Source organism: Tilletiopsis washingtonensis (genome assembly GCF_003144115.1).
Source record: "Tilletiopsis washingtonensis strain MCA 4186 unplaced genomic scaffold FA09scaffold_29, whole genome shotgun sequence".
Lineage (NCBI taxonomy): Eukaryota > Fungi > Basidiomycota > Exobasidiomycetes > Entylomatales > Tilletiopsis > Tilletiopsis washingtonensis.
Genome location: NW_020312026.1, coordinates 131394 through 154790, shown reverse-complemented (window position 1 = coordinate 154790; position 23397 = coordinate 131394). Strand labels below are relative to the sequence as shown.

At 67.5% G+C, this 23397-nt stretch overlaps 10 protein-coding genes across 10 annotated transcripts; 5 read left to right on the top strand and 5 right to left on the bottom strand.

Moving 5' to 3' along the window:
• Nucleotides 1–1324: 1324 nt before the first annotated feature.
• FA09DRAFT_332872 (NuA4-domain-containing protein) lies at nucleotides 1325–2338 on the top strand. Its single transcript, XM_025743628.1, has one exon. The coding sequence runs from the start codon at nucleotides 1404–1406 to the stop codon at nucleotides 1968–1970; it is 567 nt and encodes a 188-aa protein (XP_025594855.1). The 5' UTR covers nucleotides 1325–1403; the 3' UTR covers nucleotides 1971–2338.
• On the bottom strand, nucleotides 2305–5259 carry FA09DRAFT_332871 (P-loop containing nucleoside triphosphate hydrolase protein). The gene is made up of 13 exons (XM_025743627.1): nucleotides 4950–5259; nucleotides 4781–4893; nucleotides 4462–4721; nucleotides 3742–4408; nucleotides 3575–3678; nucleotides 3428–3517; nucleotides 3224–3371; nucleotides 3107–3163; nucleotides 3025–3042; nucleotides 2947–2957; nucleotides 2778–2804; nucleotides 2575–2716; nucleotides 2305–2506 (listed from the first exon to the last, which is right to left on the bottom strand). Exons 1-13 carry the CDS (start codon nucleotides 5205–5207, stop codon nucleotides 2437–2439), a joined length of 1965 nt encoding a protein of 654 aa, XP_025594854.1. The 5' UTR covers nucleotides 5208–5259; the 3' UTR covers nucleotides 2305–2436.
• A 1163-nt stretch (nucleotides 5260–6422) lies between these two features.
• FA09DRAFT_363617 (hypothetical protein) lies at nucleotides 6423–7761 on the top strand. Its single transcript, XM_025745607.1, has 3 exons — nucleotides 6423–6725; nucleotides 6779–7014; nucleotides 7068–7761. The coding sequence occupies exons 1-3, from the start codon at nucleotides 6529–6531 to the stop codon at nucleotides 7715–7717; spliced, it is 1083 nt and encodes a 360-aa protein (XP_025594853.1). The 5' UTR covers nucleotides 6423–6528; the 3' UTR covers nucleotides 7718–7761.
• On the bottom strand, nucleotides 7757–8743 carry FA09DRAFT_302931 (NAD(P)-binding protein; the record flags this gene model as incomplete). The annotated part of the gene is made up of 4 exons (XM_025740421.1): nucleotides 7757–7990; nucleotides 8041–8131; nucleotides 8183–8358; nucleotides 8414–8743. The coding sequence occupies 4 exons, from the start codon at nucleotides 8741–8743 to the stop codon at nucleotides 7757–7759; spliced, it is 831 nt and encodes a 276-aa protein (XP_025594852.1).
• Nucleotides 8744–9113: 370 nt separating this feature from the next.
• Nucleotides 9114–10985, bottom strand: FA09DRAFT_341933 (DUF89-domain-containing protein; the record flags this gene model as incomplete). Its single annotated transcript, XM_025744512.1, has 8 exons — nucleotides 9114–9260; nucleotides 9323–9440; nucleotides 9497–9839; nucleotides 9893–9957; nucleotides 10010–10411; nucleotides 10465–10551; nucleotides 10604–10854; nucleotides 10908–10985. The coding sequence occupies 8 exons, from the start codon at nucleotides 10983–10985 to the stop codon at nucleotides 9114–9116; spliced, it is 1491 nt and encodes a 496-aa protein (XP_025594851.1).
• A 1204-nt stretch (nucleotides 10986–12189) lies between these two features.
• FA09DRAFT_341932 (hypothetical protein) lies at nucleotides 12190–12836 on the bottom strand (the record flags this gene model as incomplete). Its single annotated transcript, XM_025744511.1, has 6 exons — nucleotides 12190–12207; nucleotides 12267–12389; nucleotides 12448–12477; nucleotides 12553–12615; nucleotides 12671–12747; nucleotides 12806–12836. 6 exons carry the CDS (start codon nucleotides 12834–12836, stop codon nucleotides 12190–12192), a joined length of 342 nt encoding a protein of 113 aa, XP_025594850.1.
• Nucleotides 12837–13837: 1001 nt separating this feature from the next.
• FA09DRAFT_286818 (hypothetical protein) lies at nucleotides 13838–14332 on the top strand (the record flags this gene model as incomplete). The annotated part of the gene is made up of 1 exon (XM_025739911.1): nucleotides 13838–14332. A coding segment is annotated over one exon (495 nt), but the record flags the coding sequence as incomplete, so codon positions are not given.
• A 1408-nt stretch (nucleotides 14333–15740) lies between these two features.
• FA09DRAFT_363612 (hypothetical protein) lies at nucleotides 15741–19330 on the top strand. Its single transcript, XM_025745606.1, has 4 exons — nucleotides 15741–16340; nucleotides 16396–16652; nucleotides 16714–17098; nucleotides 17149–19330. The coding sequence occupies exons 1-4, from the start codon at nucleotides 16105–16107 to the stop codon at nucleotides 19172–19174; spliced, it is 2904 nt and encodes a 967-aa protein (XP_025594848.1). The 5' UTR covers nucleotides 15741–16104; the 3' UTR covers nucleotides 19175–19330.
• A 95-nt stretch (nucleotides 19331–19425) lies between these two features.
• Nucleotides 19426–20291, bottom strand: FA09DRAFT_335642 (RNA-binding domain-containing protein; the record flags this gene model as incomplete). Its single annotated transcript, XM_025743780.1, has 4 exons — nucleotides 19426–19796; nucleotides 19851–19911; nucleotides 19972–20121; nucleotides 20181–20291. The coding sequence occupies 4 exons, from the start codon at nucleotides 20289–20291 to the stop codon at nucleotides 19426–19428; spliced, it is 693 nt and encodes a 230-aa protein (XP_025594847.1).
• A 1414-nt stretch (nucleotides 20292–21705) lies between these two features.
• FA09DRAFT_332863 (TBP-domain-containing protein) lies at nucleotides 21706–23320 on the top strand. Its single transcript, XM_025743626.1, has 4 exons — nucleotides 21706–22200; nucleotides 22364–22451; nucleotides 22507–22703; nucleotides 22763–23320. The coding sequence occupies exons 1-4, from the start codon at nucleotides 21977–21979 to the stop codon at nucleotides 22995–22997; spliced, it is 744 nt and encodes a 247-aa protein (XP_025594846.1). The 5' UTR covers nucleotides 21706–21976; the 3' UTR covers nucleotides 22998–23320.
• Nucleotides 23321–23397: the final 77 nt, after the last annotated feature.

The following is a 23397-nucleotide window of genomic DNA, read 5'->3' as shown; positions in this document are numbered from 1 at the left end:
AGGCAGAGCAGGACTGCGCAGCGGAGACGTCTGCGCTCCTGACTCGGCGTTGGCCTTGCGCGGCAGACCTGCTGTGGCGGCCCAGTCAGGGCCAGTCGACTTTAAAGCAGGAGCGTCCTGAGGCTTTGCCGGACTGAGCGGCCGGGTGGACGACATCTGACGCGCAGGCTCGGAGCGCGAGTAGGCGCGAGTGGGCGACGACGAGCGCACGGGCTCTGCAGGCAGAGCTCTGACAGGCTCGTCCCATGCGCGAGGAGCTCGGACCGGCGAGGCCGCCCGGCCGCCAGTCGGGAGAGTGTCGCGCCGAGTGGGCGAAGGCAGGCGAGCTGGAGCTGGAGCTGCCTGGACTGGAGAAGCAGCGCGCGGCAGATCGCGAGCCTGCGTAGGCCGCACGGGCGAGGCAGCACGTGGCGCCTCCCACTCCTTGACAGGCGATGCCGCGCGAGGTGCAGCTTCTCTGACAGGCGATGTCGGCCGCACGCTCGTCTTGTCGGGCGACGGCGGGCGACCGGCAGCCATCTCGCGCTTGCGAGCCTCGAGCATGCCGGCCATGCCGCCGCGCGGCCCGACTTGAGTCATTCCGGGCAGCGCACGCGGTGCACTGTCGGCATCGGCAGCCTCGGGCGGCGGTCCGCGTCCATCGCCTGCCAGCTTGCCAAGGCGTGGCCCGGTCGCGCGTCCGCCCATGAAGCTGGCCAGCGACGTCGGGGCGCCGGACGAGGCCATGGATGCGGTGCCGGTCGGGCCCGAGACACCGCCGTAGCGTGCAAGCAGTGCTGCACCGCGAGGCGTCGTGGCGGATGTAGGAGCTGGATGACGTGTGTGAGCGCCGCCGAGGCCCGTTTCCGGTGCATCCGGCACTGTTCACTCACGCTCGTCACTGCTGCGCTGGCTGCCGCCGCTGAGCCGGCTGCGGCGCCGGGCGCGCTCGTCGCGGCTGCGCTGCACCTCGTCCTCGAGCTCCTGGCGCGACTGCGACGCGGGCATGCCGGCGCCGGTGTGCGAGGCGCCCGAGCGCACCGTGGCGACCCAGGAGGAGAGCGGCGCGGCGGCGTCGGGGGGCGGTGAGTAGGACATGGCGGGGGTCGTGAGGTGCGTGAGATGGAGCAGGTCGTGAGAAGAGCGGGCCTTGGGTGGTGGATGGCGCCGGCGTCGGACGGCCGGACGACACGCGCGAGAGTGCGGGGTTGTGTTGGTCTCAAGGACAGCGCGCTTGGCTCGCGAAGCACCGACCCGGGCGGCGCTCGGCGGATGGACAGGGGCATCAGCCAGCCACGGCGCCAGCACGCGTCACGTGTGCGCGCGCGCCGCTCCTTGGCGACCTACCACCACCACCCACCAGCATCTCGCTCGCTCGCTTGCCCCGCTCCTGCATCGCGTATCGTACCTGCGCCGCGCACACCATGCCAGCTGCCGCGCCGGCGTCGCTGCCCGGCTCGCTCGAGGAGGCCAAGGAGCGCTACGAGTCGACGAAGCGCGCGCTGCGCGCCGGCCTGGCCAAGAAGCGCACCATCGACCGCACCCTCACGGACCTCGAGTCGCAGATCTTTCTCTTTGAGGGCTCCTACCTCGCCGCCACGGCCGCGTCTGGCGGCAACATCGTCAAGGGCTTCGACTCGTACCTCAAGGTCGGGCCCAGCCGGCCAAACGCTGCCGCGGCGGCCGCCTCGGGCCTGGGCGCCGATGTGCCGATCGAGGACCGCCTCTTCAGCACCAGCTCGGCCACGTACACGCGCAGCCTGGAGCTGAAGGCCAACGAGGGCCGGCGTGCCGAGGCTGCGGCTGCTACGGCCGCTGCAGCTGCTGCCAACGCCGCGTCGAGCTCGCAGGGCCAGCAGCGCGCCAGCAAGGAGGGCACGGCGGATGCCGAGAGCGCTGCGGGCACGCCGACGGTGGAGAAGAAGAAGAAGCGCAAGGATGCGCCGGGCACTGGCGGCAAGGACAAGAAGCGCAGGCGCGAGGAGGAGTGATTGGGCCTTCGAGGTGGAAGAGGGCGTCGTCACTGCGCGAGCCATTCGATCGCTGCCTCGACAGCCACGCGCACCCGTGCCGCGTCCTTCCTCCATCTCCGGCCTTTGCGCCCTCTGCCGCGCCCGAGCAAAGTCTTCAGTCGCTCCTCGGTCGCTTCATCGCCCGCACGCGCTTCACACCGCGGTCCTCTTGCGTCGCACCAGAGCCGTGTCGCTTCGAGACGCAGTCCTTTCCTGCGCAGCATCTCCAGCCGTAGCCCACCATTCGACCCTTCTGAGCATCTCCAACATCTCTCTACTACCCAGTCACCATCTGTACCCATAGCCGTGGCTTCACATGTACTCGTAATCGTCATTCGTGCCTAGCGCGTGAGAGAGGTCTGAGAGTAGAGGGTCTGTATCGTATCGTGACTATCGTGCCGCGCCCGGTTGGCGCCGACGTGGAAGTGGCTCATGCGTGGCGAGCTCAAGCGTAGCGGAAGCGCGGATGGCCGCCGAAGCGCAGGCCGATGTAGCCGAGGATGAAGTAGGCCGAGCTGCGGCGGCGAGACGCGTGTCAGGGCTCCGGAGGTCTCGCTGCAGCTTGGACGCAGACTCGACTCACGAAAGGAGGACCAGAAAGCCGGCGCATGCGCCAATTCCGAAGCGCTGTAGGTCGTACTGCGCCAGCACATCGGCACCGGTGCGGTAGCACTGCGCAGCTCCAGCGCTGCACTCGAAGGTACGGTCGCCGCCGAACTCGTTCTCTGCGCAGCGGACGCGTCAGGCCGATTGCACTACCAAATGAGCGGGTCTTCGTGGACTCACGGGCAAGAGCGGCAAACGAGTAGCTCACTGTGTGAGAGCGCTCGAGTGTCAGCGAGTGTCGCCATGGAGCAAAGCATCAGGACGGCGGAGGTCGCGCGCACGGTCGACGCGCGTGTGGCGCGTGTGTGCGACCGTCTTGAGCGCCTCTTCGTGCTCTGGCTCGACTTACAAGGCGAGATCCTGGAAGCACGAGTGCATGTCAGCAACAGCAGAGTAGAAATAGTCATCGGCGCGCAGCACCACTCACCAGTGCAGCCAGATGAACCTGCAGAGGAAGAAGGACGCGGTCAGCCTTCGTCCCGCCGTCGGCAGGCAACGCATCCTCGTACCAAGGTGGGATCGAGCTCAACGGAAGCAGGGAAGACCCAAAGAGCATCGCCACGACGCTGGGGGTGTTAGGATAAAGTCAGTGGTTTGGCGACGGGATGGCTGCACTTTTCACTCACTTGACGAGAGGCGCGAGTACGCCAGCTAGGGTGATCGAGGGGACGGCGCAGCCGATGGCGAAGCCTTGGCCTATCGCCGACAGCACCTGCAGCTGCGTAATACCGATCCAGATGAAGAAGGGACCGGCGCCAGCACGGAAGCCGATCACTGTGGGATAGAGGTCAGAGCGCGTATGCTTCGGTCGCGCCCTCAGGTCCGCTTACTCCAGTAGATCACAATATAGTAAACTATCGTCGAAACGACAGTGGAAGGCAGAGTGACAAGCATCTTGGCGAGATAGGCGCTCGTGGTGCCTGTGCAAGTGGCGCGTGAGACAGGTCGTCAACACGGGTCGAGCGCGTCCGACTCACGGTACTGGCCGCCGCTGCGCTCGCGGATGATGATGGAGCGCTCGAGCGGGAACGGCGCATACGTCGCAAATGTCACGGCGAACGCTGCGTTGACGGGCACGATGCTGCGTGGGAGTAGATGCGGTCAGTGTCGGCCATGCGCAAGGGTTCGGCTCGGTGCCACCTACAACAGCGCGCCGACGCGGGCAAGAACGTCGCTCTGACTGTTGCCCAAACGAAAGTAGGCAAATCCGATGAAGATACACAGAGCCACCGTCTGGCCGATGCCTGCAAACAGGACCGACTTGTCGCGGATGAGCTGGAGCCAGACGCGGTGCGTCAGAATGGCGAGCTCCTTGTGCCAGGGCGTGGGCCACGAGGCTTGGTCGCGTTCCGCGCCGGCGTGCTGCTCTACGTCGCGCTTGGCGTCGATCGTGTTGCTGGGGCTGTGGCCGTCGATGCTGCTGCTGGCCGGGTAGTCCTTCTCGTAGCTCGCGACGAAGGCCTCGCCGCGCTCGGCCCAGGCCGAGAGCAGGCCGAGCACGCGAGCCTCGGCCTCGGGCGTCTTCTCGAATGCCTCGGCCATCGTGATGTAGTGGTCCGGCGGCGAGACGCCCTTGGGCGTGCCGTAGCCGAGAGACTCGAACCACGCCTCGGCGATGTGCGGCGGGCCGTTGTAGTAGACGGCACCACGCGCCAGCAGGCTGATCTTGTCGAACAGCGAAAGGACGGCGAAGGACGGCTGGTGGATGGTCATGAGCACGGCGATCTGGCGCTCGCGCGAGATGTTCTTGAGCAGCTCGATCGCGTTGGCGGCCGCAAAGGCGTCCAGACCGCTCGTCGGCTCGTCGAGCACTGGCAATGCGACCTGTCAGATTGATACTTGCAGACACATCGCAAAGACCTACTGAGCAGTGACACGTCCGAGACCAGTTCGACGGCGATGCTCGTGCGCTTGCGCTCGCCGCCCGAGACGCCGCGAGCACCAGGCGTGCCGATGCGAGTGTGCTGTGCCTTCTCGAGGCGAAGAGACTTGATCGTCGTGTCAACGCGTGCCTGCTTGTCCGCCTCGCTGAAGAGCTTGGCTGGCAGACGCAGCGAGGCGGCGTATTCAATGGTCTCGCGAACGCTCAATAAGCCGAAGAGTTGATCATCTTGTTCGACGTATCTGAGCATGAAGAAGATCAATCGAGGTTGGCTTCAACAGCAAAGAGCGCCCTGGCTCACCCTACGGTGCGCTTCCACGACGCCGGGTTGCGCGGCTTGCCGTCAAAGGTGATGGTGCCGCCGAGCTCGCCGGTCTTGCCGATGCGAGTAGACAGGGCGTTGAGTGCCGTCGTCTGAGAGGGAAGACGCGTGAGCAAGTCATCGCAGGCGCTTCGTCAGGCCAGCTCACCTTTCCCGCGCCCGAAGCGCCGAGGATCGCGACCATCTCGCCGCGGCGCACCTCGCCCGAGATGCCACGCAGGATGTGACGCATGCCAGCGTCGATGCCCGAGTCCGACGTCTGCACATTGCCGGTCTCGGACTTCTCGAGAGTGCTGTCAGTTGGGTCGACGGCAGCACGGGCGCGCGCCTCTGCGGCGGCCTTCTTCGGCAGCGGGATGGAGTAGCGCAGGTTCTCCCAGCGGAGGCCGCTGGCGGAGAGCGACATGATGCAAAAGCTTGTGGGTGCTTGAGGGCGGCGCAGTTGTGCGTCCGAGAGGTGGTGGGCGCAGCGGCGAGAGCGGGAAGACGGCGCCGCTTTTTGTATCTGATTGCTGCCGCTGCGAGAGGCACGTCCCAGGGGGAGGCCCGACGCTGCCGCACACGCCAGATCGAGCTGACGCAAGCATCTCAGGCACATGTTGCGCCCGCGGCCTCTGCGCGGCCGCTCACTGAGCGGTCCGTCCGCGGAGGGCAGCGCCAGAGCAACGCGAGAGCAGCGCGCAGCAGCAGCCGCAAGCCATGCACGATGTGCGTGATGCGGCGTCCTTTCCAACAGCGACCCGTGAGGCTGCGCTGCTGGTGCTGCGTTGCTGCCGTCCTGCGCCTCGAAATAGACGCTCCGCAGAGGTCCAGGCCAGCAGAATTGTGGCGCTTGGCGTCAGCTGCGCTCACAAGCACCGCGCCGCGCCGCGCGAGGGCCGCGGAGGGCCTGAGCTCCGTCCGCGGACCATGTGAGAGGCTGCCTCCTGACGGCTCGGCCGCATGAGCTGTCTTGCGCCCGCGGCTGGGTTGCATTCCATGCAGCATGCAGCGCAGACATCATCAGCTCACAAGCGCAGAGCCAGCCACGTCCAGAGCGTTGCTTGGCATAGGCTGAGGGTGCAGCGTCGGTCTGGCGCGATTGGCGGCCCCGCGGCTTGGCCCGCGGTGCGCGGCGAGGCGGTTGTTCCCACGCCGATCGGCGTGACGCTCGCGCAGCCGCCTTCGACGGCGGCTTATCCCCGGCAGCGCAAGACGCTCTGGCCGATGCTCCTTCTTTTGACCTCAGAATCACGGCACGGACAGCAGGTACCTTCCTGCTGACTCTCGAATTCAGGCGCCCAACACGGCTTGACCCACGTCCGGTGCGGATCTGCGTGCTGGCCTTTCCGTGGTAATGCGCGTGTGACTTCTCGGGTAAGCGCCAGGGGGCAACATTCAGGGCAGCCAGTGCCTGATTCGCCCCCCTGAGCGGCGCGTTCGGCCCGCCCATGCCGTATAGCTGTCAGAGTGCAACGCCGTCGTCGTCGCTTTGTCGTGTCGGTTGACAGAGGGAGCTCGTCGAAGCTCACTCCTTGACAGAGGTCACGTGATGTCAGCTGAGCTCACGCACGGACCAACACGAGAACGTGCACGTGGGCGGCGGATGCTTGGCAAGACAGCGGAGTCTTCTCGACTTGCACGTTCTCGGCGTCTCTGCCTGCCGCTGGAGCAGGGCTTCCTTCTTCTCCACCATCACGAGCAGCGACACCGTCTGCGCTGCATCCCTCAGCTTACACCTCGTCAGCATGTCGCTCGTCGCCGCCGCCTCGGCGCACCTCGAGTCGCGGTACACGCTCGTGCTGCTCACCTACCTTGGCACCTGCGCCGTGCTCGTCGTCACGAATGTCGTGCGTGCGCTGAGCTTCGGCGGCGGCGCCGACGCCGCCACGCGGGCCAAGTGGCTGGTGCTGGCTGCGGCGAGCCTCGGCGCGACGTGGTACTAGTGAGTCTGGCAGCAGCGCGGCCGCGCCGCAGCGCTGACGCTTCTGTGCCCAGCATGTTCGCCTTCCTTGCGCGCTCGTACAGCGACTACGCCGACGGCGTCGTGCTCAAGGCATGCTCGCCGGCCTGGTCCGCGCAGTGTGCGCCGACAGTGGCGGCCTGGCTGCGCGACACGCGCCTCTTCGAGCAGGCCTGGGGCCACGTCGTCTCGGGCGCCACGCAGTGGTGGTGGAGCTCCGAGGTGTGCCTGTTGGCCGTCGGCGCATGGATCGTCAAGGGCCGCGAGGAGTGTGAGTGGCAGTGCGTCGCTCAGCAGCTCTCCGCTGATGCCTCAGCTCCTCAGCTGCGCTTGACCGCCTGCCGAACCTCTTCCTCCTCATGCTGCTCGGCCAGGCCGTGGCCGTCTCCGTGGCGCTCTGCCTCACCTTCCTCACGTTGGCGCAGACGCCGTCCGTCTCGTTCCGGCCGACGCAGCCCGGCCGTCTCTTCATCGCCGAGATGGCGCTCATGGCTGCCGGCGCCTACAGCGTTACGGAGCCGCCGACGACGCTGCTGCGTCTTGCCGCCATGCACGCGCCGCCACTGGTGCTCTCGTTCCTGCCGGCGCGCCCCGTCCGGCGCAAGGTGCTCTACGCCTTCCTCTTCCTCTACTCTCTCATGATCCGCTACAATCTCTCGCTCGAGATCCGCGCAGCACTGCCGGCTGGCGCCAGCTTCTTTGCGACGCTGCGCGACACGCTCTGGTCGCACCCGGCACAGAGCTCCATCGGCCTCGACAATGTCTGCTCCACCGTCGCTGTGGCGGCATACGTGCTGCAGGAGCGGAGCGAGCGCAAGGGCCCGCAGAGCACCGCCTGGATCTTGGCGCTCCTCGCGCCGGTCCTCGGTCCGTCTGCAATCCTCGCGGCGTGGGGCGGCCTGCGCAGCGTCGACCGCGAGATCTTCGTTGGCCCGGAGGAGGCAGCCGCCGCAGAGGAGAAGAAGGAGCAGTAGACACTGGGAACAGAAATGCATTGCACTGCTCGTCTGTCCTCAGGGCCGCCGGTAGTCTGACAGCTCGCTCCAGTCCAAGAAGGCGCCAATGGAGCCTGCACCCTTGCCCTCCTTGTCCTTGGGCTCGTCGCGCGTGCCGCGCACGGCCAGCGCCGCCAGCACGTGGCCGGGGTCCTCCGGCGCCAGCAGCTGGTTGTCGGCGTGCAGCTTGATGAACTTGGAGTGCTGCTCGCCCATCGACTCAGCGCCGTTGGCACGGATGTCCGCTTGCATCTGAGGTGTGTGTCAGCGCTGTGTGGCGTGAGCAGCGCTGCTTGACTCACATCGGTAGCGACCACGCCAGGACGCACGGCCCACACGGCAAGCTTGGGCTCCTCGACGGCGAGCACACGTGCCAGCGCGTTCATGCCGGCCCTGAGAGGAGTATGAGCTCTGCTGCACACAATTTCCACCGCTGTGACTCACTTGCCAGCGCAGTAGGGACCCCATCCAGCGTACTGCCCCACGGCGGCGCCCGACGAGACGAGCACCACCTTGCCCGTGCCGCTCGGTGACTCTCGCAGGTGCGGCGCAGCAGCGTGCAGCGTCGTGACGAGCGAGACGAGGTTGATGTTGAGCTGCTCGGCAAACGATGCCGGGTCCTGGATAGCGGCCGCCTCAGCGAACGCTCGTCGACTCCTCAGCTGACCCACTCACAGCATCGGCAAGGCGCGCGAACTTGACCACGCCAGCGTTGAGGATGAGCGCATCGAGGCGTCCCCACTTCTCCACTGCCCCATCAACCGCCTTCTGGTTCGTCTTTGCATCTGTCACGTCCCCCTGCACGACGAGCAGCGCCGGCGAGTCATCGCTGCTGCCGCTGTACTCCTTCTCGAGCGCAGCCAGCTCGTCGGGCTTGCTGCGCGAGATGGCCACGACGTGTGCGCGCGGCAGGCGAGAGGTGCCGCGCAGCAGCAGCGTGGCGGTGGCGAGACCGAGGCCGCGCGAGGCGCCGGTGAGGAGCACGACGGGAAGTGATGAGGGCATGGTGATGGTGATGGGAGAAGAGGTGCTGCACGACGAGCGCCGCGCAGCTTCGCCTGCAGCCGCCGACGCGCGCGCCCTCCACATCCCGGTGCACCGTGCATGCTTCGTGCTGGCGCTGCGCACAGGCACAGACGCAGCCTGCAGACACGGAGTAGAGCTCACACATGCCCTGGACGGAGCCAGCTAGCAGTCGGCCTTGTGCTCACACCTCGTCAGTGTCGCAGTGCGGCGCAGCGCTAGGCGCTGCCCCGCGAACGCAGTTGGAGGGATGCACAAGGCAGCGCTCTCGCCCTCTCCGTCATGACAAGATATCATTTTGCGAGGCGTACAAGGGGACATGAGATTGCTCTGCGGGACCGGGCGGATGGCTTTACTTGTTGCCGTCCTCGAAGCGCACGGGGCGGCGCTCCGTGTCGCCGTCGGACACGAGCACAACGGCGTACTTGCCGCTGATGCGCCAGCCCTTCTCCTCCTCGTCGAGGCGCTTCGACACCTCCTCCGGCACGCCGACGACGACCTGTGGGTGGGGTGGCGCGTGATGAGCGGCAGCGCTGTGCAACAACTGCGCGCGCGACTCACGTCGGACTTGATCGTGCGCAGCGACACGACCGGCGGCGCACCGTCCTCGCTGGCGAGCGGGCCAATGGCAATGTCGAAGGGCGTCTGCGACGGCGCCTGGCAGTCGTACGTGAGCTTGCTGTGGGCGCAAGAGGGTCAGCGATGCCGCACCAGCTGGCCTCATCAGCCACGCACCGGTGGTTGAGGTCGCCCTTGAAGTACACGCAGTCGCTCTCGGACAGGTGCAGGAACAGGTCGGGCGCCTCGCTGGGCAGCGACCAGAACGAGTAGCCCGTGCACCAGAAGGGGTGCTGCTCGTAGATCCACTGGCCCTCGTTCTCGTAGCCCTTCCAGCGCGTCGCGAGCTGCTTGAGCGACGCCAGCTCGGCGTCGGAGCCGTCGGGGAAGAGCGAGCCGTACATCATGCTGTTGAGGAGCCAGTCCCAGTCCTTGCGCGTCACGTCCGACACGAACCACGCAAAGCGCTTGCCGTGGAAGCGCACCTGCTTGGCGATGCCCGACTGGATGAGCCAGTCGGCTGTGGGAAGGCGTGAGTGTGGGGCAACCTCGGCGTGCGCGGCTGCTGCTCACCGTAGACGCAGTCGCAGTACAGCTCGAAGCCGGCGTTGTCGAGCACGAAGTCGATGCGGCCGTCCCTGCAGTGGAGTCAGCCTCGGCGCCGCGCACCACACGCACCGCCGCACGCACTTCATCTTCGACAGCATGTTCCAGATCCGCTCGATGTGGTTGCCGAGGATGTTCTTCTCCGTCGCGGCGAGGTGCTCGCCGCCGGTGCTCTGCAGGTTCTTGATGTCCTCCTCGGTCATGTTGATGAGCAGGCTGAGGTCCGTGGCGTTGCCCCAGAGGCACACCTGCGTCAGCTCGTGGAAGACGAGCTTGCGCGCCTCAAGCTTCTCGGCGTCCGACGCGTTGGCCTCGTAGTGGAACGGCTCAGCGAAGCGCGTGGACAGCTCAAACACGGCCGTCGACGAGCGCGAGAAGGTGTCGCACTTCTGGCGGAAGAAGACGTCGTAGTCCTTCCAGTACTTGGAGATGGAGAAGCACTCATGCAGGCGGCGGTACTTGTACGCCTCGGCGAAGAACCACGGGCTGTGTGGGGTTAGCGACGCGCCCTGTGCGGTGGCGCAGCGGCGGCGACTCACGCATCCATGAACGTCTTGCCGCGGAAGTAGCGCGCCAGCTCCTTGTTCCACAGTGCCACGTCGCCCTCGCCGTCGTCGATGATCGGCCTGCGTAGGGTCAGTGCTGCGCACTGCAGCGCCCGCCCTTCTCCGCACTCACCGCAGCTTGGCGTTGTTCTGCAGGTCCTTCATCAGCACCTGCATGCGCTCGATGCACTTGAGCAGGTCGACCATGCGCTCCTCGTCGCTCTGCTCGTTGAGCGTGCGGATCGTGTCGTCGATGGCCTTGCCGAGGATGGTGGGCAGGCGCTTGCCCATCGTCTCGTGCGCGAAGGAGAACTCGTGGTAGCCGCGGTACGCGGGCCACGGCGGGTTGTTCGGGTCGACGCGCGACGGCGTGCGCGGGTAGGACTGGGCAGGGGTCAGCGCCTGCGCTACGCGGCAGTACACCGGGCCACACTCACGCCGGCCGAGCCGAAGCCCTCGCGCTTGGGCGGCAGGTTGCCGAGGTTGAGCACGGTGCGCTGTGCGGGCTTGGACATGCTGGGCGAGAGTGGGGTGTGGATGGAGGGGTGCGGAGTGGGGCCGCGAGAGGGAGGTGGTGGAGCAGAGAGAGGGTGCAGCGTGGCGGCCGCGGCGGCTGTCAGGAAGAGCGCGCCGAGAGCAACAGGCACCAGGGGCGCCGAAGGGCCAAGAGAGCGCACGGGCATAGCGCAGCGGCGAGGCGGCAGGGCTCGCAATCGCGAATCGCTGCTCGAGGTCGAGGTCCGCTGCTGCACGCTGCCGCCGTGCCTGCTCATCGTGCAGCCATGCGAGCTGGGCCTTGCTGCCGTGCTGGAGGGTCGTGCTGCCCCTCTCGGCCTCTGCGGCTGTGCTCGGCGTGGCTCGGCGCGCGGCGGCGCCTGGCCCGCGCGCAGCGGCCTTCCCACGGGCCCAGCGCCCGTTCCTCCCCGCAGCCGATGCGCACGCCCCCTCTCTCCGCACGCCGCCCAAGGTTTGGCTCGCTCGGCAATCCCCGCGCGCAGGCCGCGGTCCGCCTGCCGAGCGCGCCTCCATCGCAGCCTCACCAACCTTGGACGGCACGAACCCCATCAAAGGAAAGAGCTGGAAGGAGCTGGCGCTGCCTCTTGACTCTCGAGCTTGCTGTGGCGCATCTTCCTGGGCAGCTGGCAGTGAGGAGGAGCCTCGAGCGTGAGTTTAGCCAGGCGCTGCACCCCTCTGCGCCCGCGACGCGCGCCGACGTCACGGCAAACGCCACGCCGCTCCGCCTGCAGCCTGCAGCGCAGCGCGCGCGCGGCGGCGACGCCTCGTGGCGCTCGCGACGGCGCGAGAAGGAACGAGGAGGGACGCGGACCGGCATGCTCCTCGCCGTCGAGCCCGAGCCGGAGCCCTGCTGCTTCTGGTGCTCGTTCAGGGTTCGACAGCCGCCGGACGGTACAGAGCGCCTCGGCTCGGACTGAACGTGAAGCTTCGCAGCGGCGGTGACATGCTCGACGGGTCGCCCTTCTAGAGACACAGCAGACAGGAAAGCCTAGCAGCCAGCACTCGTACACTCCGAGGCACGTCCCGTCGCCGTCGCCGAGGAGCTCCGAGGCAGTGCGGGACTCTCGAGCTGCTATAGGCCAAAGGCAGATCACCGATGAGAAGCTCGTCACACGCAGAGGGGGATGATCGTCATGGCATTGCACCAGCGTCTCAGCGCAGCGTTTGTGCGAGGAGCGGCAACAATGTATGTGCTCAGCACGCTCAAGCGTCGTAGTAGTACTGTCGAATGCGACGCCCAGTCAGCAGCAGCAGCAGAGTGGCGCAACGGCGCTACGCACCTTGGCGAAGAGCTCGGCGCACAGCTCGTCCTTCTTGCTGATGAGCTCCTTGAAGTCGGGGTTCTCCGTGTGCTGGCCCATGGCCTGGCCGTCCTTGTACTGCTCGACGATGGAGATGTACGTCTGCAGCGGGTGTGAGTGACAGAGCTTGGCATCGATGGCGGGCCGAGGCGATACTCACAGGGTCGTGCGCGCCCTGCATCACCTTGTACTGCGTGAGGAAGGTGCGTGAGCATGCTGTGCCGCACGCCGCTCTGCCACGTCTGATGCGCCTTGCACCACTCACGAAGAGGCAGCCGGGTTCCTCGCTCGAGTTGGCCTTCTTGCTGATGCGGTTGAGGATCTCGACCTGCGGCGTGTCGGCTCAGCATGCGCTGCCGGTGCTGAACGCTGCTAGCACTCACGGCATCCTTGGCGGCCTTCTCGCTCGTTGCCTTGATGGTGACGACGAGGTTGATCGGGCCGCCCGACGGCGGCTCCACTGGAGGAGGCAGGGCGTGAGCAAAAGCGGCGCATGCACAGGGCGGCAAGTGACGCACTGAGGTTGTCAGGCGTGATGTTGACCGGCATGCTGGGTGTGTTGCGGCGGGTTGTGGTGGTGATGAGATGCGGAGCGAGCGAGGCCCAAGCGGCGCTTTATGAGCCAAACCGGCCTCAGGGAGCAGCGGCCTGTGCGTCCGGCATCCCTTCGGCACCCCACGAGTCTCCGAGGCGGCGCGCGGAAGTGGAGAGCGGCAGAGCAGGTCCCGCTGGGCCGGCGGCATTCCCCGCTCCTCGGCTGCCGGCCCGTGCGCATCGACGCGCCCGAGCAGCAGGAACGCTCTGGCGGCGGGCGCAGATGCCGTCCGGCAGCGCAGCATGCGACAGCAGGCAGCTCCCTCGACGAAGCTTCAAGCTCGGCATGTACTGCTGCAGACTAGGTCAGGCCGCTGAAAGTTGAAGCAGCACCTGGGACGCAGCAGACAGGAGGTGGAGCGAGGGGCTGGGCTGGGCTTAAGTCCGGCGATCACGTGCTGCCTCGGACGACACGTACGGCTCGGCAGCACCCTGAGCTGGCGCGCTGCGGGGCCTGCATCCTTCGCAGCCGCCACCACCTCCCTCGCTCCTCCGCCATGGCAGACAACATCGCCAGCACCTCAGCCGAGCCATCGCTGTTCAAGAAGAAGTCGCGCGCGCCCCGCTCGCTGCGCAAGCGCAGCGTCTCGCCAGGCGGCGCTGCAGAGGGCGCATCGGCCGAGGCCTCCTCCTCCACCGCCGCTGCGTCCGAGTCCAACGTCGTGCAGCGCAAGGCACGGCGCACGCACAACCCGCTCGGCGCCAGCACGGGCCGCAAGCGCGCCAAGCTCGACCTCTCGTCGGACGAGAGCGACGACGACGCGGCAGACGTGGCGCCCGCACACCACCTCGACCGCCTGAAGCCGAGCGCGGGGCGCGGCAGCGATCTGGCCGGCCACAGCTGGGCGTCGGGCAAGGGCGATGGCTTCGCAGATCCGGCAGACGCGGCGCGCGGGCAGATTGCCTTTGGCATCGAGCAGGCGCCGGCGGGCGAGAAGGAGTCGAACGCAGACGGCGTCTATCGCGGCGCCGCGGCCTACGACTCGTACGTCGCCAAGCGCGACGATGGGCGGGCAGGCGCGCAGAAGGCGACGGGTCCGATCCGGCAGACGGCAAACGTGCGCACCATCACCGTCACCGACTACCAGCCCGACGTGTGCAAGGACTACAAGGAGACGGGCTACTGCGGCTTCGGCGACACGTGCAAGTTCCTGCACGACCGCTCCGACTACCTCGCCGGCTGGCAGCTCGATCAGCTGCCCAACTCGGCGGCGCGCAACGCCGGCGACGCAGAGAGCGAGGAGGAAGAGGACGTGCCATTCGCCTGTCTGCTCTGCCGCCAGGACTTTACTGACCCCGTCGTCACCAAGTGCGGCCACTACTTCTGCGCGGCCTGCGCCATCAAGCGCTACGCAAAGACGCCAAAGTGCTTTGCGTGCGGCGCACAAACGCAGGGCATCTTCAATGCTGCGACCAAGGTGCTGCAGCGCATGGAGAAGCGCAAGCAGGAGCGCGAGCAGGCGCGGCGGGACGGCCGCAAGGGCTGGGGCGATGAGAGTGGCGATGAGGAGGAGGACAGAGGCGGCGAGATGCTTGAGGGCGTAGAGATCGGCGGCGACGGGGCTCAGAGTGAGTAATCCAACAGCACGCAGCCCTCGGATTGGCAGCAAGCAAGTGCTTTGAGATTGTGTGCGTGCAGTGTGTGCCGAGTGAGATGACCTGCGAGCCGCAGCGATGTCCAGACGGCAGGGGTGCGCTCTCGTGGAAGGCTCTGCTGCGAGATCCGCCCGCTCGTATCGCCTGGTCTTCTCGAAACCCCGTCCTTGCGCAGCACCCTGGGTCTGCATTGCCGGCTCTCCGACGTCCGAGCTCTCGCCTGCGGTTGCTTTGCCTCCCGCATGTCATCGCCGGAAAGAGAGCGACCGACGCCCGTCCTCGGGGAGCTTAGGTCGGCCCGTAGCGTTCCGCGAAAGTGGCTGGCGGCTTCATCATATCGCCAGAGCACTCTGCGGAGAAGCGATGCCGGGAGCAAGAGTTTGTGCGAGAGCGGCGGTGGCTCCCCGCAGGCCGGACTGTTCCAGCTGCTGGAAATAGATTGAGCTGGGCGGACCCGACGGGCGCGGGTGAAAGCAGCGGTACGCCTGCATGCCTGCGCCGAGATCTGCCCTCGTCAAGCGAGGTGCCCGCTTGCGGCGCTCGCATCCGAATAGCCAGCTGCTGACAGTCGACGTCAAGGAAAAGAGGCGCCTTGTTGCCGGCGGTCTGGTGTCGAGGCAGCGCAGCGCAGCGGAGGCAATCCTGCATCTGCATCTCTGCGGCGCCCGTCTAGCGCGCCGGCTCGTGCTGCGCTAAGGCCGCAAGCGCCCGAGGCGTGTCTTTGCGAGGTGACGGTGCTGGCCCGCCGCCGTGATGATCAGTTGGGCAGCCTCTGTGCAGTGTCAGGGTGCAGCCGATGCAGCTGGCAGCGGCAAAACAACGTCGCCGACCGTCGCCGACGCACAAGGGAGGTGCCGGAGGCGGATGACCCTGACGTGCAGCTGCGGCAGCGGGACGACGCAGCTGTCACCCATCACGGCGCAAGGCGGCGTCTGCCGGCGGCGCTGCGGCCGGAGTGCAACGCCTGCACGCACCCTCGCAGCTCTCCTGCATCCGCCGCCCGCTGCATCAGCCGCAGCCGCAGCGACGCTCCGTCTGTGCCGAGGTGCTGTGGCAGAAGCGCCGCTTCCATGCCAGCTGCCATGCGTGCGTCTGAGCTGCGGCCGAGGCGGCGGAGGCGCCTCGTCTTGCGCACTCCGCCGCTCGCGGCGTGCGCGCGCGACTTTAGGCGCGCGTCCGCTAGCGCGCTTTTGCGGTGCGCCGCGGAGGACGGCGAGGAGAGCACTCCGGCACGGCTGCGCTGCCGCGGCAAGCCCCACTGCGCCGCCGGCCAAGGAGCTGGGCTGCCTGCTGACGACGACGACGACGACGACGAGCCGGGTACAAGGCCGAGCCGGGCCAGCCACTTCTCTGCTCAACACCATCACCACCACCGCCGAGCTCGACGCCGAAGCTCGCACCTGCCGCTGCTCCCACGACGCAGCCGCGCTCTTTGTGTCACCCACCGGGCGGCGCTCGGCTCTTGTCCCAGCAGCTGGGCCCCTCTCAGCGGCAGGGCTCATCGATCAGCAGCGCATCAGCGTCTCTCTTCTCCTCCGCATCCATCTCCTCCGCCTCGTCTACGCTCCGGCAGCCCGCTCCTCGCACGCCCTCCACCAGCTGCGCATACGCACCCCGCGCGTGACACATGGCCGCTGCGGCGGCGCCAGGAGCCGGGCGCTTCCTGGCTGTCTGCGGCGCCGTCTGCCTGCTCGCAGCCGCGGGCGCAGCTGCCTCGCGCCTCGACGATGCGCCCGCGGCGCTGCTGTACGAGCGGGCTGCCGAGGCAGCGCAGCTGGGCCGCCGCGCCTCGGCGGTGAACCCGAGCGACGACTCCGTCTTTCTCCACCTCGACGCGGAGCACATCCAGGCGCTGGTCGCAGGGTAAGTCACCTTCGACGTCTGCGTGCGCATACCTTCGCTCATCGCTGCGTCGCAGGCTGGTGATCGTCTCGTTCTGGCTCGGCGCCCTCGGCTGGGACGTGCTGAGCACGCTGGGCTTCGACTACATCCTGCTGCGCCAGACGCGCTGGCGCTCCATCCCATCCGCCGTGCACTCGCTGGCCTACCTGCTCTCGCGCTATGCCAACGTCGCTTGGCTCGTCGTCACGGCGACGAGCACCATCACGCGTACGGACCAGTGCACGCAGCGGGCGAGGCTCAGTGCGGGCCTGTTCGCTGTCGGTCTCTGCTCGAGTGAGTGCCGCCGTGGAAGCGCCTGCCAACCACCACCGTGCTCATGCCGTCGTCGCTGCAGCCACGCTCGTGTTCCTGCTCCGCACGCTTGCGCTCTGGCACTTCCAGCTGCGCGTGGTGGTGCCGCTGACCGTGTCCTGGCTGCTCGTCGTCGCCTGGTCGGCAGTGATCCCGGTGCAAACCGTCATCCGCCCGCTGGCCGGCGGCTTCTGCGACTGGACGCTTGACCACCTCGGTGCCGTGTACCTCTTCGCCTTCGTCTTCCTCTTCGACGCCCTCGCGCTGGCCTTCACCGTGCTGAAGCTCAATCGTGCGGGCTGGCGTGGCCTGGTGCGTGGCCTGCTGCCGCAGACCGGCGCCGACATCCGCGGCGAGGACGCGGTGTCTGTCATGCTCGTGCAGCGCACCACGGCGTTCTTCGTCCTGCAGTACGCTCTGCTCATCAGGTGAGTGCCGTGGTCTGGCAATATTTCGCCCCTGCTCACCCTCTCCGCAGTGCGATCGTGCTGTACACGCGGTCGCGCCATGCAGCGTACCGCCTCGTCCAGATCGTCGCCTGCCAGGCCGTGTCTGCCATCATGGCTGGGCGCCTCTTCCGCAAGTCGTGGCGGTTGACTCGCGGCAAGAGCACAGCCCAGGCATACGCCGCTCCGCCTCGCTACTCGTCTGCCTCGGCAGACATCGGGCGGCGCGACTCGGAGCGCCCCGACGACGGCGGCATCAGCGAGGTGCCGCTGCACGCCGCACACGTCCGTCCGGACGATCTGAGCAAGGAGAGCGTGTACGTCGAAGGCGACTTCCCTCCGCTGTTCAGCCCCGGCAAGCGCCTCTCCGTTCGCTCCCTGGGCCACGCGCGCGACTTGCCGACGTCGGTCGATGCGGCACTTGAGTCGCAGGACTCCGTCTCGGTTCGCATCGAGAGGCAAGACGGCGACGTCGACCTGACTCAGCATGAGAAGCGCATGACGCTCTCGCGCTGGCCGGGCGATCCGACGTGGCGGATCGATGCGCCAAATGTGGTCCCAGCGCTGGACATGTACGGTGCGGCGTCGCCGCCGCGCACCGCTGAGCGGCGCTCGGTCACTTCGCGCTCGTCGTCGAACCATCACGCCAGCCGACCATGCACGGGCGACACGCCACCATCGACCAGCAGCCGCTCGGCTGAGCGACGTGGCTTTGCCGGCCTCGCCGAGGCGTTCCACGACAGCATGTCGCGCAGCCACGACCCGCCTGCTGCTGCGCCCTCGCGGGTGCGCGTCCGGCCAGTCACGTCGCCGTCCGACGTGCGACTCGACATCGACCAGCCGCCAGAGCGCAGCCGGCTCTGTCTCGACCTGCATGCCTACCACTCGCAGGGCGGCGAAGACGGCTCCTCGTCGCTGGCGAGCAGCGCCATGCGCGGCTCGATCAGCTCGCGCCTGTCGGCGCCGCTGCTGCGCAACACTGACTCGTGGCACGAGTCCGTCGCGGGCTCGCCTATCGCCCGTCCACGGAGCACTCGACGACGACCTCGCGACGCGATCGTCGATAGTGCCACGTCAGCCGAGCGCCGTCTGGATGAGCACGCCCGGTGGCGCTACGCCCACGACGACGGCAGCAGCTCGGCAGACGGCTCGATGCGCACGATTCGCGCCAACGCCGGACGCGCTCGCTCTGGTAGCGACGGCACGGCCATCGCTCGTCACTCCTCACGTTCCTTCCTCGCATCGCCGGCCATCAGCGGCGGAGCTGCGCTCGGCTCGCCGCGCGAGCGCCACACCTACGACCTCGATGCCCTGCGGGCGGCGGCGCACATCCCTGATCCTGCCGTCTCGCCTACTTCGCAGCCCGCCGCTCTGCCTTCCTCGCCGCCAGTCTCTTCTTCTGGCCGCATTGCCGCACATGCCGCGCAGCGCATGTCGCAGTCTCCTGCCTTGTCGTCGTCGGAGGGAGCCGAGCGTTCTCGCACCCGAAGCGTGGCGGCGCTCTCCCGTCAAACGCGCACGAGCTTCTCGGCATTCGCAGCCGACGACGACGGCGACGATGCGCTGCATGCCTTCAGGCAGGTCATCGATGCCGATGCAGCTGCGCGTGCCATGCGCCCCAGCGTCTGGACATCTGCGAGCTCGGCCGCTGGCGACGATGCCGGACGCCCGCGCACCTCACGCGGCGCTGCACTTGGTGCTTTCGGCCAGCCCAGACTGGGCACAGCCGACGATGCAGACGAGACTGCCCGCCCGACTACCAGCCACAGCCGCGGCGCCCGACGCTCGCCGCGCGCCTCAGTGCCCGAGGCTGACTTCGAGACGCCCTTCCTGCACGAGGTGCCAGCTCTGCCTTCTCAGCCCGCCGCGCTGCCCGACGCCGACGCGGCCGCGCAGCCCGAGTCGTTCATCGCCGAGCAGTTCGAGCGTCTCGCTGCGGCTGCTGCACGCCCTTCAGCCGAGTTTGGCATGCGTCTCGACTCGCTCTCGCCGCCGCCGTCGCCCGAGATGACGCGCTCTCCTTCGCTTGCATCGAGCCACGACCTGCACATGCGCTGAGCTGCGCTCGCCCGCACCGCATCCTCCCTTGCCCCACCTTTGACCCTCGCTCATTCCTCCATCACACCCTGCCTGTGCGCACTCATTCACTCGATACCACCCTCTGCATTCAGTCCCGTGCGCCGCAAGGCAGCCAAGTCATTCATTCATTAGATCAAGAACGTCAGAGAGAGAAGAGAACTTAGGAGACGGAACGAGGTAAGGAGAACGGGGAGCCTTTTCGAGGAGACGCAAGCCGAGAGAGCGGGCACTCAGTAGCGCGGGCGCGGCGGCGGCGGGTCATCGTAGCCACCACGGCGCGGCGGAGCGTCGTCGTAGCGACGCGGCGGCGGCGCATCGTCGTAGCCGCCATGACGAGGCGGCGGCGGGTCGTCGTAGCCACCGCGGCCGCCGCCCGGCGGACCACGGGGCGGGTAGTCACGCGGAGGGTAGTCGCGCGGCGGGTAATCGCGCGGCGGACCACGGTCGTAGCCGCCGCCGCCGCGAGGGGGACCGTAGTCGCGCGGCGGACCGCCATAGCCTCCACCAGGAGGGCCTCCGTAGCCTCCGCCCGGCGGGCCGCCGTAGCCACCGCCGTAGCCACCGCCGTAGCCGCCGCCGTAGCCGCGAGGAGGCAGGTCGTCTGGAGATGGAGCGTCAGGCTTTGCGACAGGCTGCATGATGCAGGTGTACTCACTGGCCTTCGGCGGTCCGTAGTAGCGGCCGGGCGTGGGCGTGCGTCCGCGTCCGCGACGGGCCTGATGTAGACATAGTTCGTCAGCCGAGAGCAGAGAGAGCCACCAGGAGGCACGACGCACCAGCTTGACGGAGATGTTGCGGCCGTGCAGCTCCGCGCCATCAAGCGCCGCAATGGCCGCCGTTGCATCGTCAACCTCCTCCATCGTCACAAAGGCAAAGCCGCGCGGCTCGCGCGAGTGCGGGTCGTACATGATCTGCGTCTTGGCGATCTGCGGCACGGGTGTCAGTCACAGGACACGCGCGCAAAGCAGGGGCAAGGGACACTCACCTTGCCGTACTTGGAGAACATCTCCTCGAGCTCGCCCTCGGTCGTCTTGTAGCTCAGGCTCGAGATGTGCATGTTGCGGCCGTCGTTCGGGTTGTCGTTGCCCACCGGCATCGGCGGGCTGCAGAGCGACCGTTGTGAGCCGGCCGAGACCTAATGCTACGCCGCGACATAGTGCGCATCTATGCCACGCCACGCAGAGCGAGCAGCAACACTCACCGTCCACGGTCATAGTCGCGCGGCGGCGGTCCACGGTCGTCGTAGTCACGACGCGGCGGCGGGCTGCGCTCGCGGCGCTCGCTGCCACGGTCGTCGCGCAGCGGGCTGCGCTCACGCTCGCGGCGAGGCGGCGTGCCGGCGCCGTTGCGCGGCGCAGGCGAGATGCTGCGACGCACAGGACGGTCTAGTGATGACGAATGGACCAGACGAGATTGTCAGCGATGAGGAGGCGAGTCGTGAGCGGTGACGTGACGTCGAAAGAGGCGTTCGGACGGGAGAGGAAGAAGATCGGCTGGCCGCGATGCAAGCAGGTCTGCCGGATCGCGAATGCAGAGGACTGCTTCGTAGACTAGCGTGTCGAGCACGCGACGGGCTGCCGTGTCGCAGCTAGGCGACGCTCTGCCGTCTCGGCATAGCGGGAGATGCGCTGCCGAAGACAGGAGCAGCAGAGGCGAGCTCGTCTGCTAGTCGAAACGGCGTGGCCGAGGGGCGACATGACGTGTGGGCCGAAGCGTCTGCAGAACGGGTCGAGACGAGGCGAACGAGTCGGAGCGCAGTGGATGACACAGCACTGTGATGTCTCGAAAGGATGCAGTGCCGCTGGCAGGATGCTGCAAGTGCCGAGAGGCGTGGGCAGCAAGCTGGGCGTAGCCCGACGAACCGAGGACACAGCCAAGCGCCGTCGCGAGACTGGGCCGACGCGAGGCCTGACGTGTCTCGAGCACGTGTCCCAAGACGTGGCGGCGATGGATGCCATGCGTGCGGCCTGGGCTGGCGCGCAGCAGGCGAGGCGAGAGTAGAGGCTGTGGTGCAGACGGACGCGCGCGAGAGGCAGGTGGAACGACGGCCGAGGAGCGACGCGCTGCGCGCACGCACGCTCTACGGCGGCGCACGCAGCAGCGTGCGGGGAAGAAGTGACGCACCGTCGTTGTCTCTGTCGGCCATGGTTGGATGCGGGCTGCTTGGAGGTGGTGGAGAAGCGCACGGAGCAGAGCCGCGAGCTTCCCGTCGTCGCCTTCTCACGCCCCGCAGCGCGAAGCACGCCACGGCCGAGGCGGCGCACCGCCCGCCGCCCGCCTGCGCTGGCAGCGGCAGCGGCGCGGCGCGTCGTCGAGCCTTGCGGCCGCTGCTGGCCTGCTGCACGCTGCCTGCTGCGGGCGCCGCCGTCGCGCGCCGGCTCTGCTGACGCGCCCTCGGCTGCGCGTGCGGGCACGGGAGCAGTGTGCTGCATGCTGCGGCGCGGCGCGGGCGCGGCCGCCTTATAAGGCGGCATACTTGCGCCCACGCGCCCGCGCGCCCGCTCGCTCCTTCCCTCCGCTCCACGTCCTCGCACGCGCCGCGCACCGCCGCCAGCCTCTCTGCCGTCTGCACGCCCGCAGGCACCGCTGCTGCTGCCAGTGCTGCGCGCACGCCGTCGTCGTCGTTCACGTCACGAGCCAGCCTCGTCTTTCAGACGCACCAAAAAAACACATCAGCCTCGCGTTTCAGTCGTTCGTTGAGCTAGATTCGATCGTGCACCGCGTCCGCCTGCTAGAGGCCACTCGCGCGCGCGCCGGCTCGCCCCTTCTCCAATCGCGACGATGGCCGTGGGTGTCGCACTGCCCGGCGCGTCGGGTGCCGCAAAGGGCGCCTCGGCCGCGTCGCCGCCGGCAGAGGGCAGCAGCAGCAAGGGCAAGGGCAGCAGCGGCGATGTCGTCGACCGCGCCGCCCTCGCCGCGCAGCACCCCGTGCCGCACGGCGAGAAGGAGGCCATGAGCCTCGAGCAGCAGCTCGCCAGCGTGCATGGCATCGTGCCGACCCTGCAGTGAGTCATTGCCCTGGCTCCTGGCTCGCCATCGTGTAGCACCGCCCCGCATGTATGGGCCGTGGTGGTCTCGACTCGCGCGTTTCAGAGCACCGAGTCTGACAACATCCGCCGTCCCTGCTGTCCGCTCTCGCTCCCTCCTTGTGCTGTGCCCCTCCTGTAGAAACATCGTCGCCACCGTCAACCTCGAGGTCCGTCTCGACCTCAAGACGATTGCGCTGCATGCGCGCAACGCCGAGTACAACCCTAAGGTGAGCCTGACATCCGCCGCGTTCCCTTGCTGCCCACCAACTCACACCACCGCAGCGTTTCGCTGCCGTCATCATGCGTATCCGCGAGCCCAAGACGACGGCCCTCATCTTTGCCAGCGGCAAGATGGTCGTCACGGGCGCCAAGAGCGAGGACGACTCGCGCCTGGCGAGCCGCAAGTACGCGCGCATCATCCAGAAGCTCGGCTTCGAGGCGAAGTTCAGCGAGTTCAAGATCCAGAACATCGTCGGCAGGTGAGTCGCGGAAGCACGCCCGTCTTCCGTTCTTGCACGTGCTCATGCTCCGCACGCAGCTGCGACGTGCGCTTCCCGATCCGCCTCGAGGGCCTGGCCTACGCCCACGGTCACTTCTCGTCGTACGAGCCCGAGCTCTTCCCCGGCCTCATCTACCGCATGGTCAAGCCCAAGGTCGTGCTGCTCATCTTCGTCAGTGGCAAGATCGTCCTCACGGGCGCCAAGGTGCGCGACGAGATCTACCAGGCCTTCAACGCCATCCTGCCCGTGCTCTCCGAGTACAAGAAGCCTTGAAGTGGCTGGCTCCTCGTCGACGCTTCACGCATCGCCTTCTCGTCACTCGTCACGCACGCATCAAGACACTCTCAAAAACCCAACTAATCGCAGCGCAGCCGCGCTCTGGTGGCGCGCACGGCGGGCAGATCGACACTTCCACGTCTCTGTCTGCGTGCGCCCTCGGCTTCACACCCCTCGCAGCCGCACCAAAGCGCACCTTCTTCCCAATCTTCACCCAGCATTTCCCTCCACACTTGTTCCTCCCTCCCCACCCCTCTTGTGAAGCTCCACGCAGCTGTCCCACCTCGATGTCATCTTGTACTCTAATCACACGCTTTGTTGTCGTGCTTGTCTGCGGAGATCCGCGCGTGCTGTGCTCATTCAGTCGAGCGGCGCCAAGCCGAGATGGGAAGGGCCG

Excerpts from the sequence above, each read along its gene's own strand:
- FA09DRAFT_332871 (XM_025743627.1), bottom strand. The coding sequence starts at position 5,207 with ATGTCGCTCTCCGCCAGCGGCCTCCGCTGGGAGAACCTGCGCTACTCC. Across the intron at positions 4,409-4,461 it reads CTCGGACGTGTCACTGCTCA|TGCTCGACGAGCCGACGAGC; the intron begins GTAGGTCTTTGC and ends TCGCATTGCCAG. Across the intron at positions 3,164-3,223 it reads GTACTCGCGCCTCTCGTCAA|CGTCGTGGCGATGCTCTTTG; the intron begins GTGAGTGAAAAG and ends TAACACCCCCAG.
- FA09DRAFT_363612 (XM_025745606.1), top strand. The coding sequence starts at position 16,105 with ATGGCCGCTGCGGCGGCGCCAGGAGCCGGGCGCTTCCTGGCTGTCTGC. Across the intron at positions 16,341-16,395 it reads ATCCAGGCGCTGGTCGCAGG|GCTGGTGATCGTCTCGTTCT; the intron begins GTAAGTCACCTT and ends GCTGCGTCGCAG. Across the intron at positions 17,099-17,148 it reads CAGTACGCTCTGCTCATCAG|TGCGATCGTGCTGTACACGC; the intron begins GTGAGTGCCGTG and ends CCCTCTCCGCAG.
- FA09DRAFT_332863 (XM_025743626.1), top strand. The coding sequence starts at position 21,977 with ATGGCCGTGGGTGTCGCACTGCCCGGCGCGTCGGGTGCCGCAAAGGGC. Across the intron at positions 22,201-22,363 it reads GGCATCGTGCCGACCCTGCA|AAACATCGTCGCCACCGTCA; the intron begins GTGAGTCATTGC and ends CCCCTCCTGTAG. Across the intron at positions 22,452-22,506 it reads ACGCCGAGTACAACCCTAAG|CGTTTCGCTGCCGTCATCAT; the intron begins GTGAGCCTGACA and ends ACACCACCGCAG.
- FA09DRAFT_332872 (XM_025743628.1), top strand. The coding sequence starts at position 1,404 with ATGCCAGCTGCCGCGCCGGCGTCGCTGCCCGGCTCGCTCGAGGAGGCC.
- FA09DRAFT_363617 (XM_025745607.1), top strand. The coding sequence starts at position 6,529 with ATGTCGCTCGTCGCCGCCGCCTCGGCGCACCTCGAGTCGCGGTACACG. Across the intron at positions 6,726-6,778 it reads CTCGGCGCGACGTGGTACTA|CATGTTCGCCTTCCTTGCGC; the intron begins GTGAGTCTGGCA and ends TTCTGTGCCCAG. Across the intron at positions 7,015-7,067 it reads CGTCAAGGGCCGCGAGGAGT|CTGCGCTTGACCGCCTGCCG; the intron begins GTGAGTGGCAGT and ends TCAGCTCCTCAG.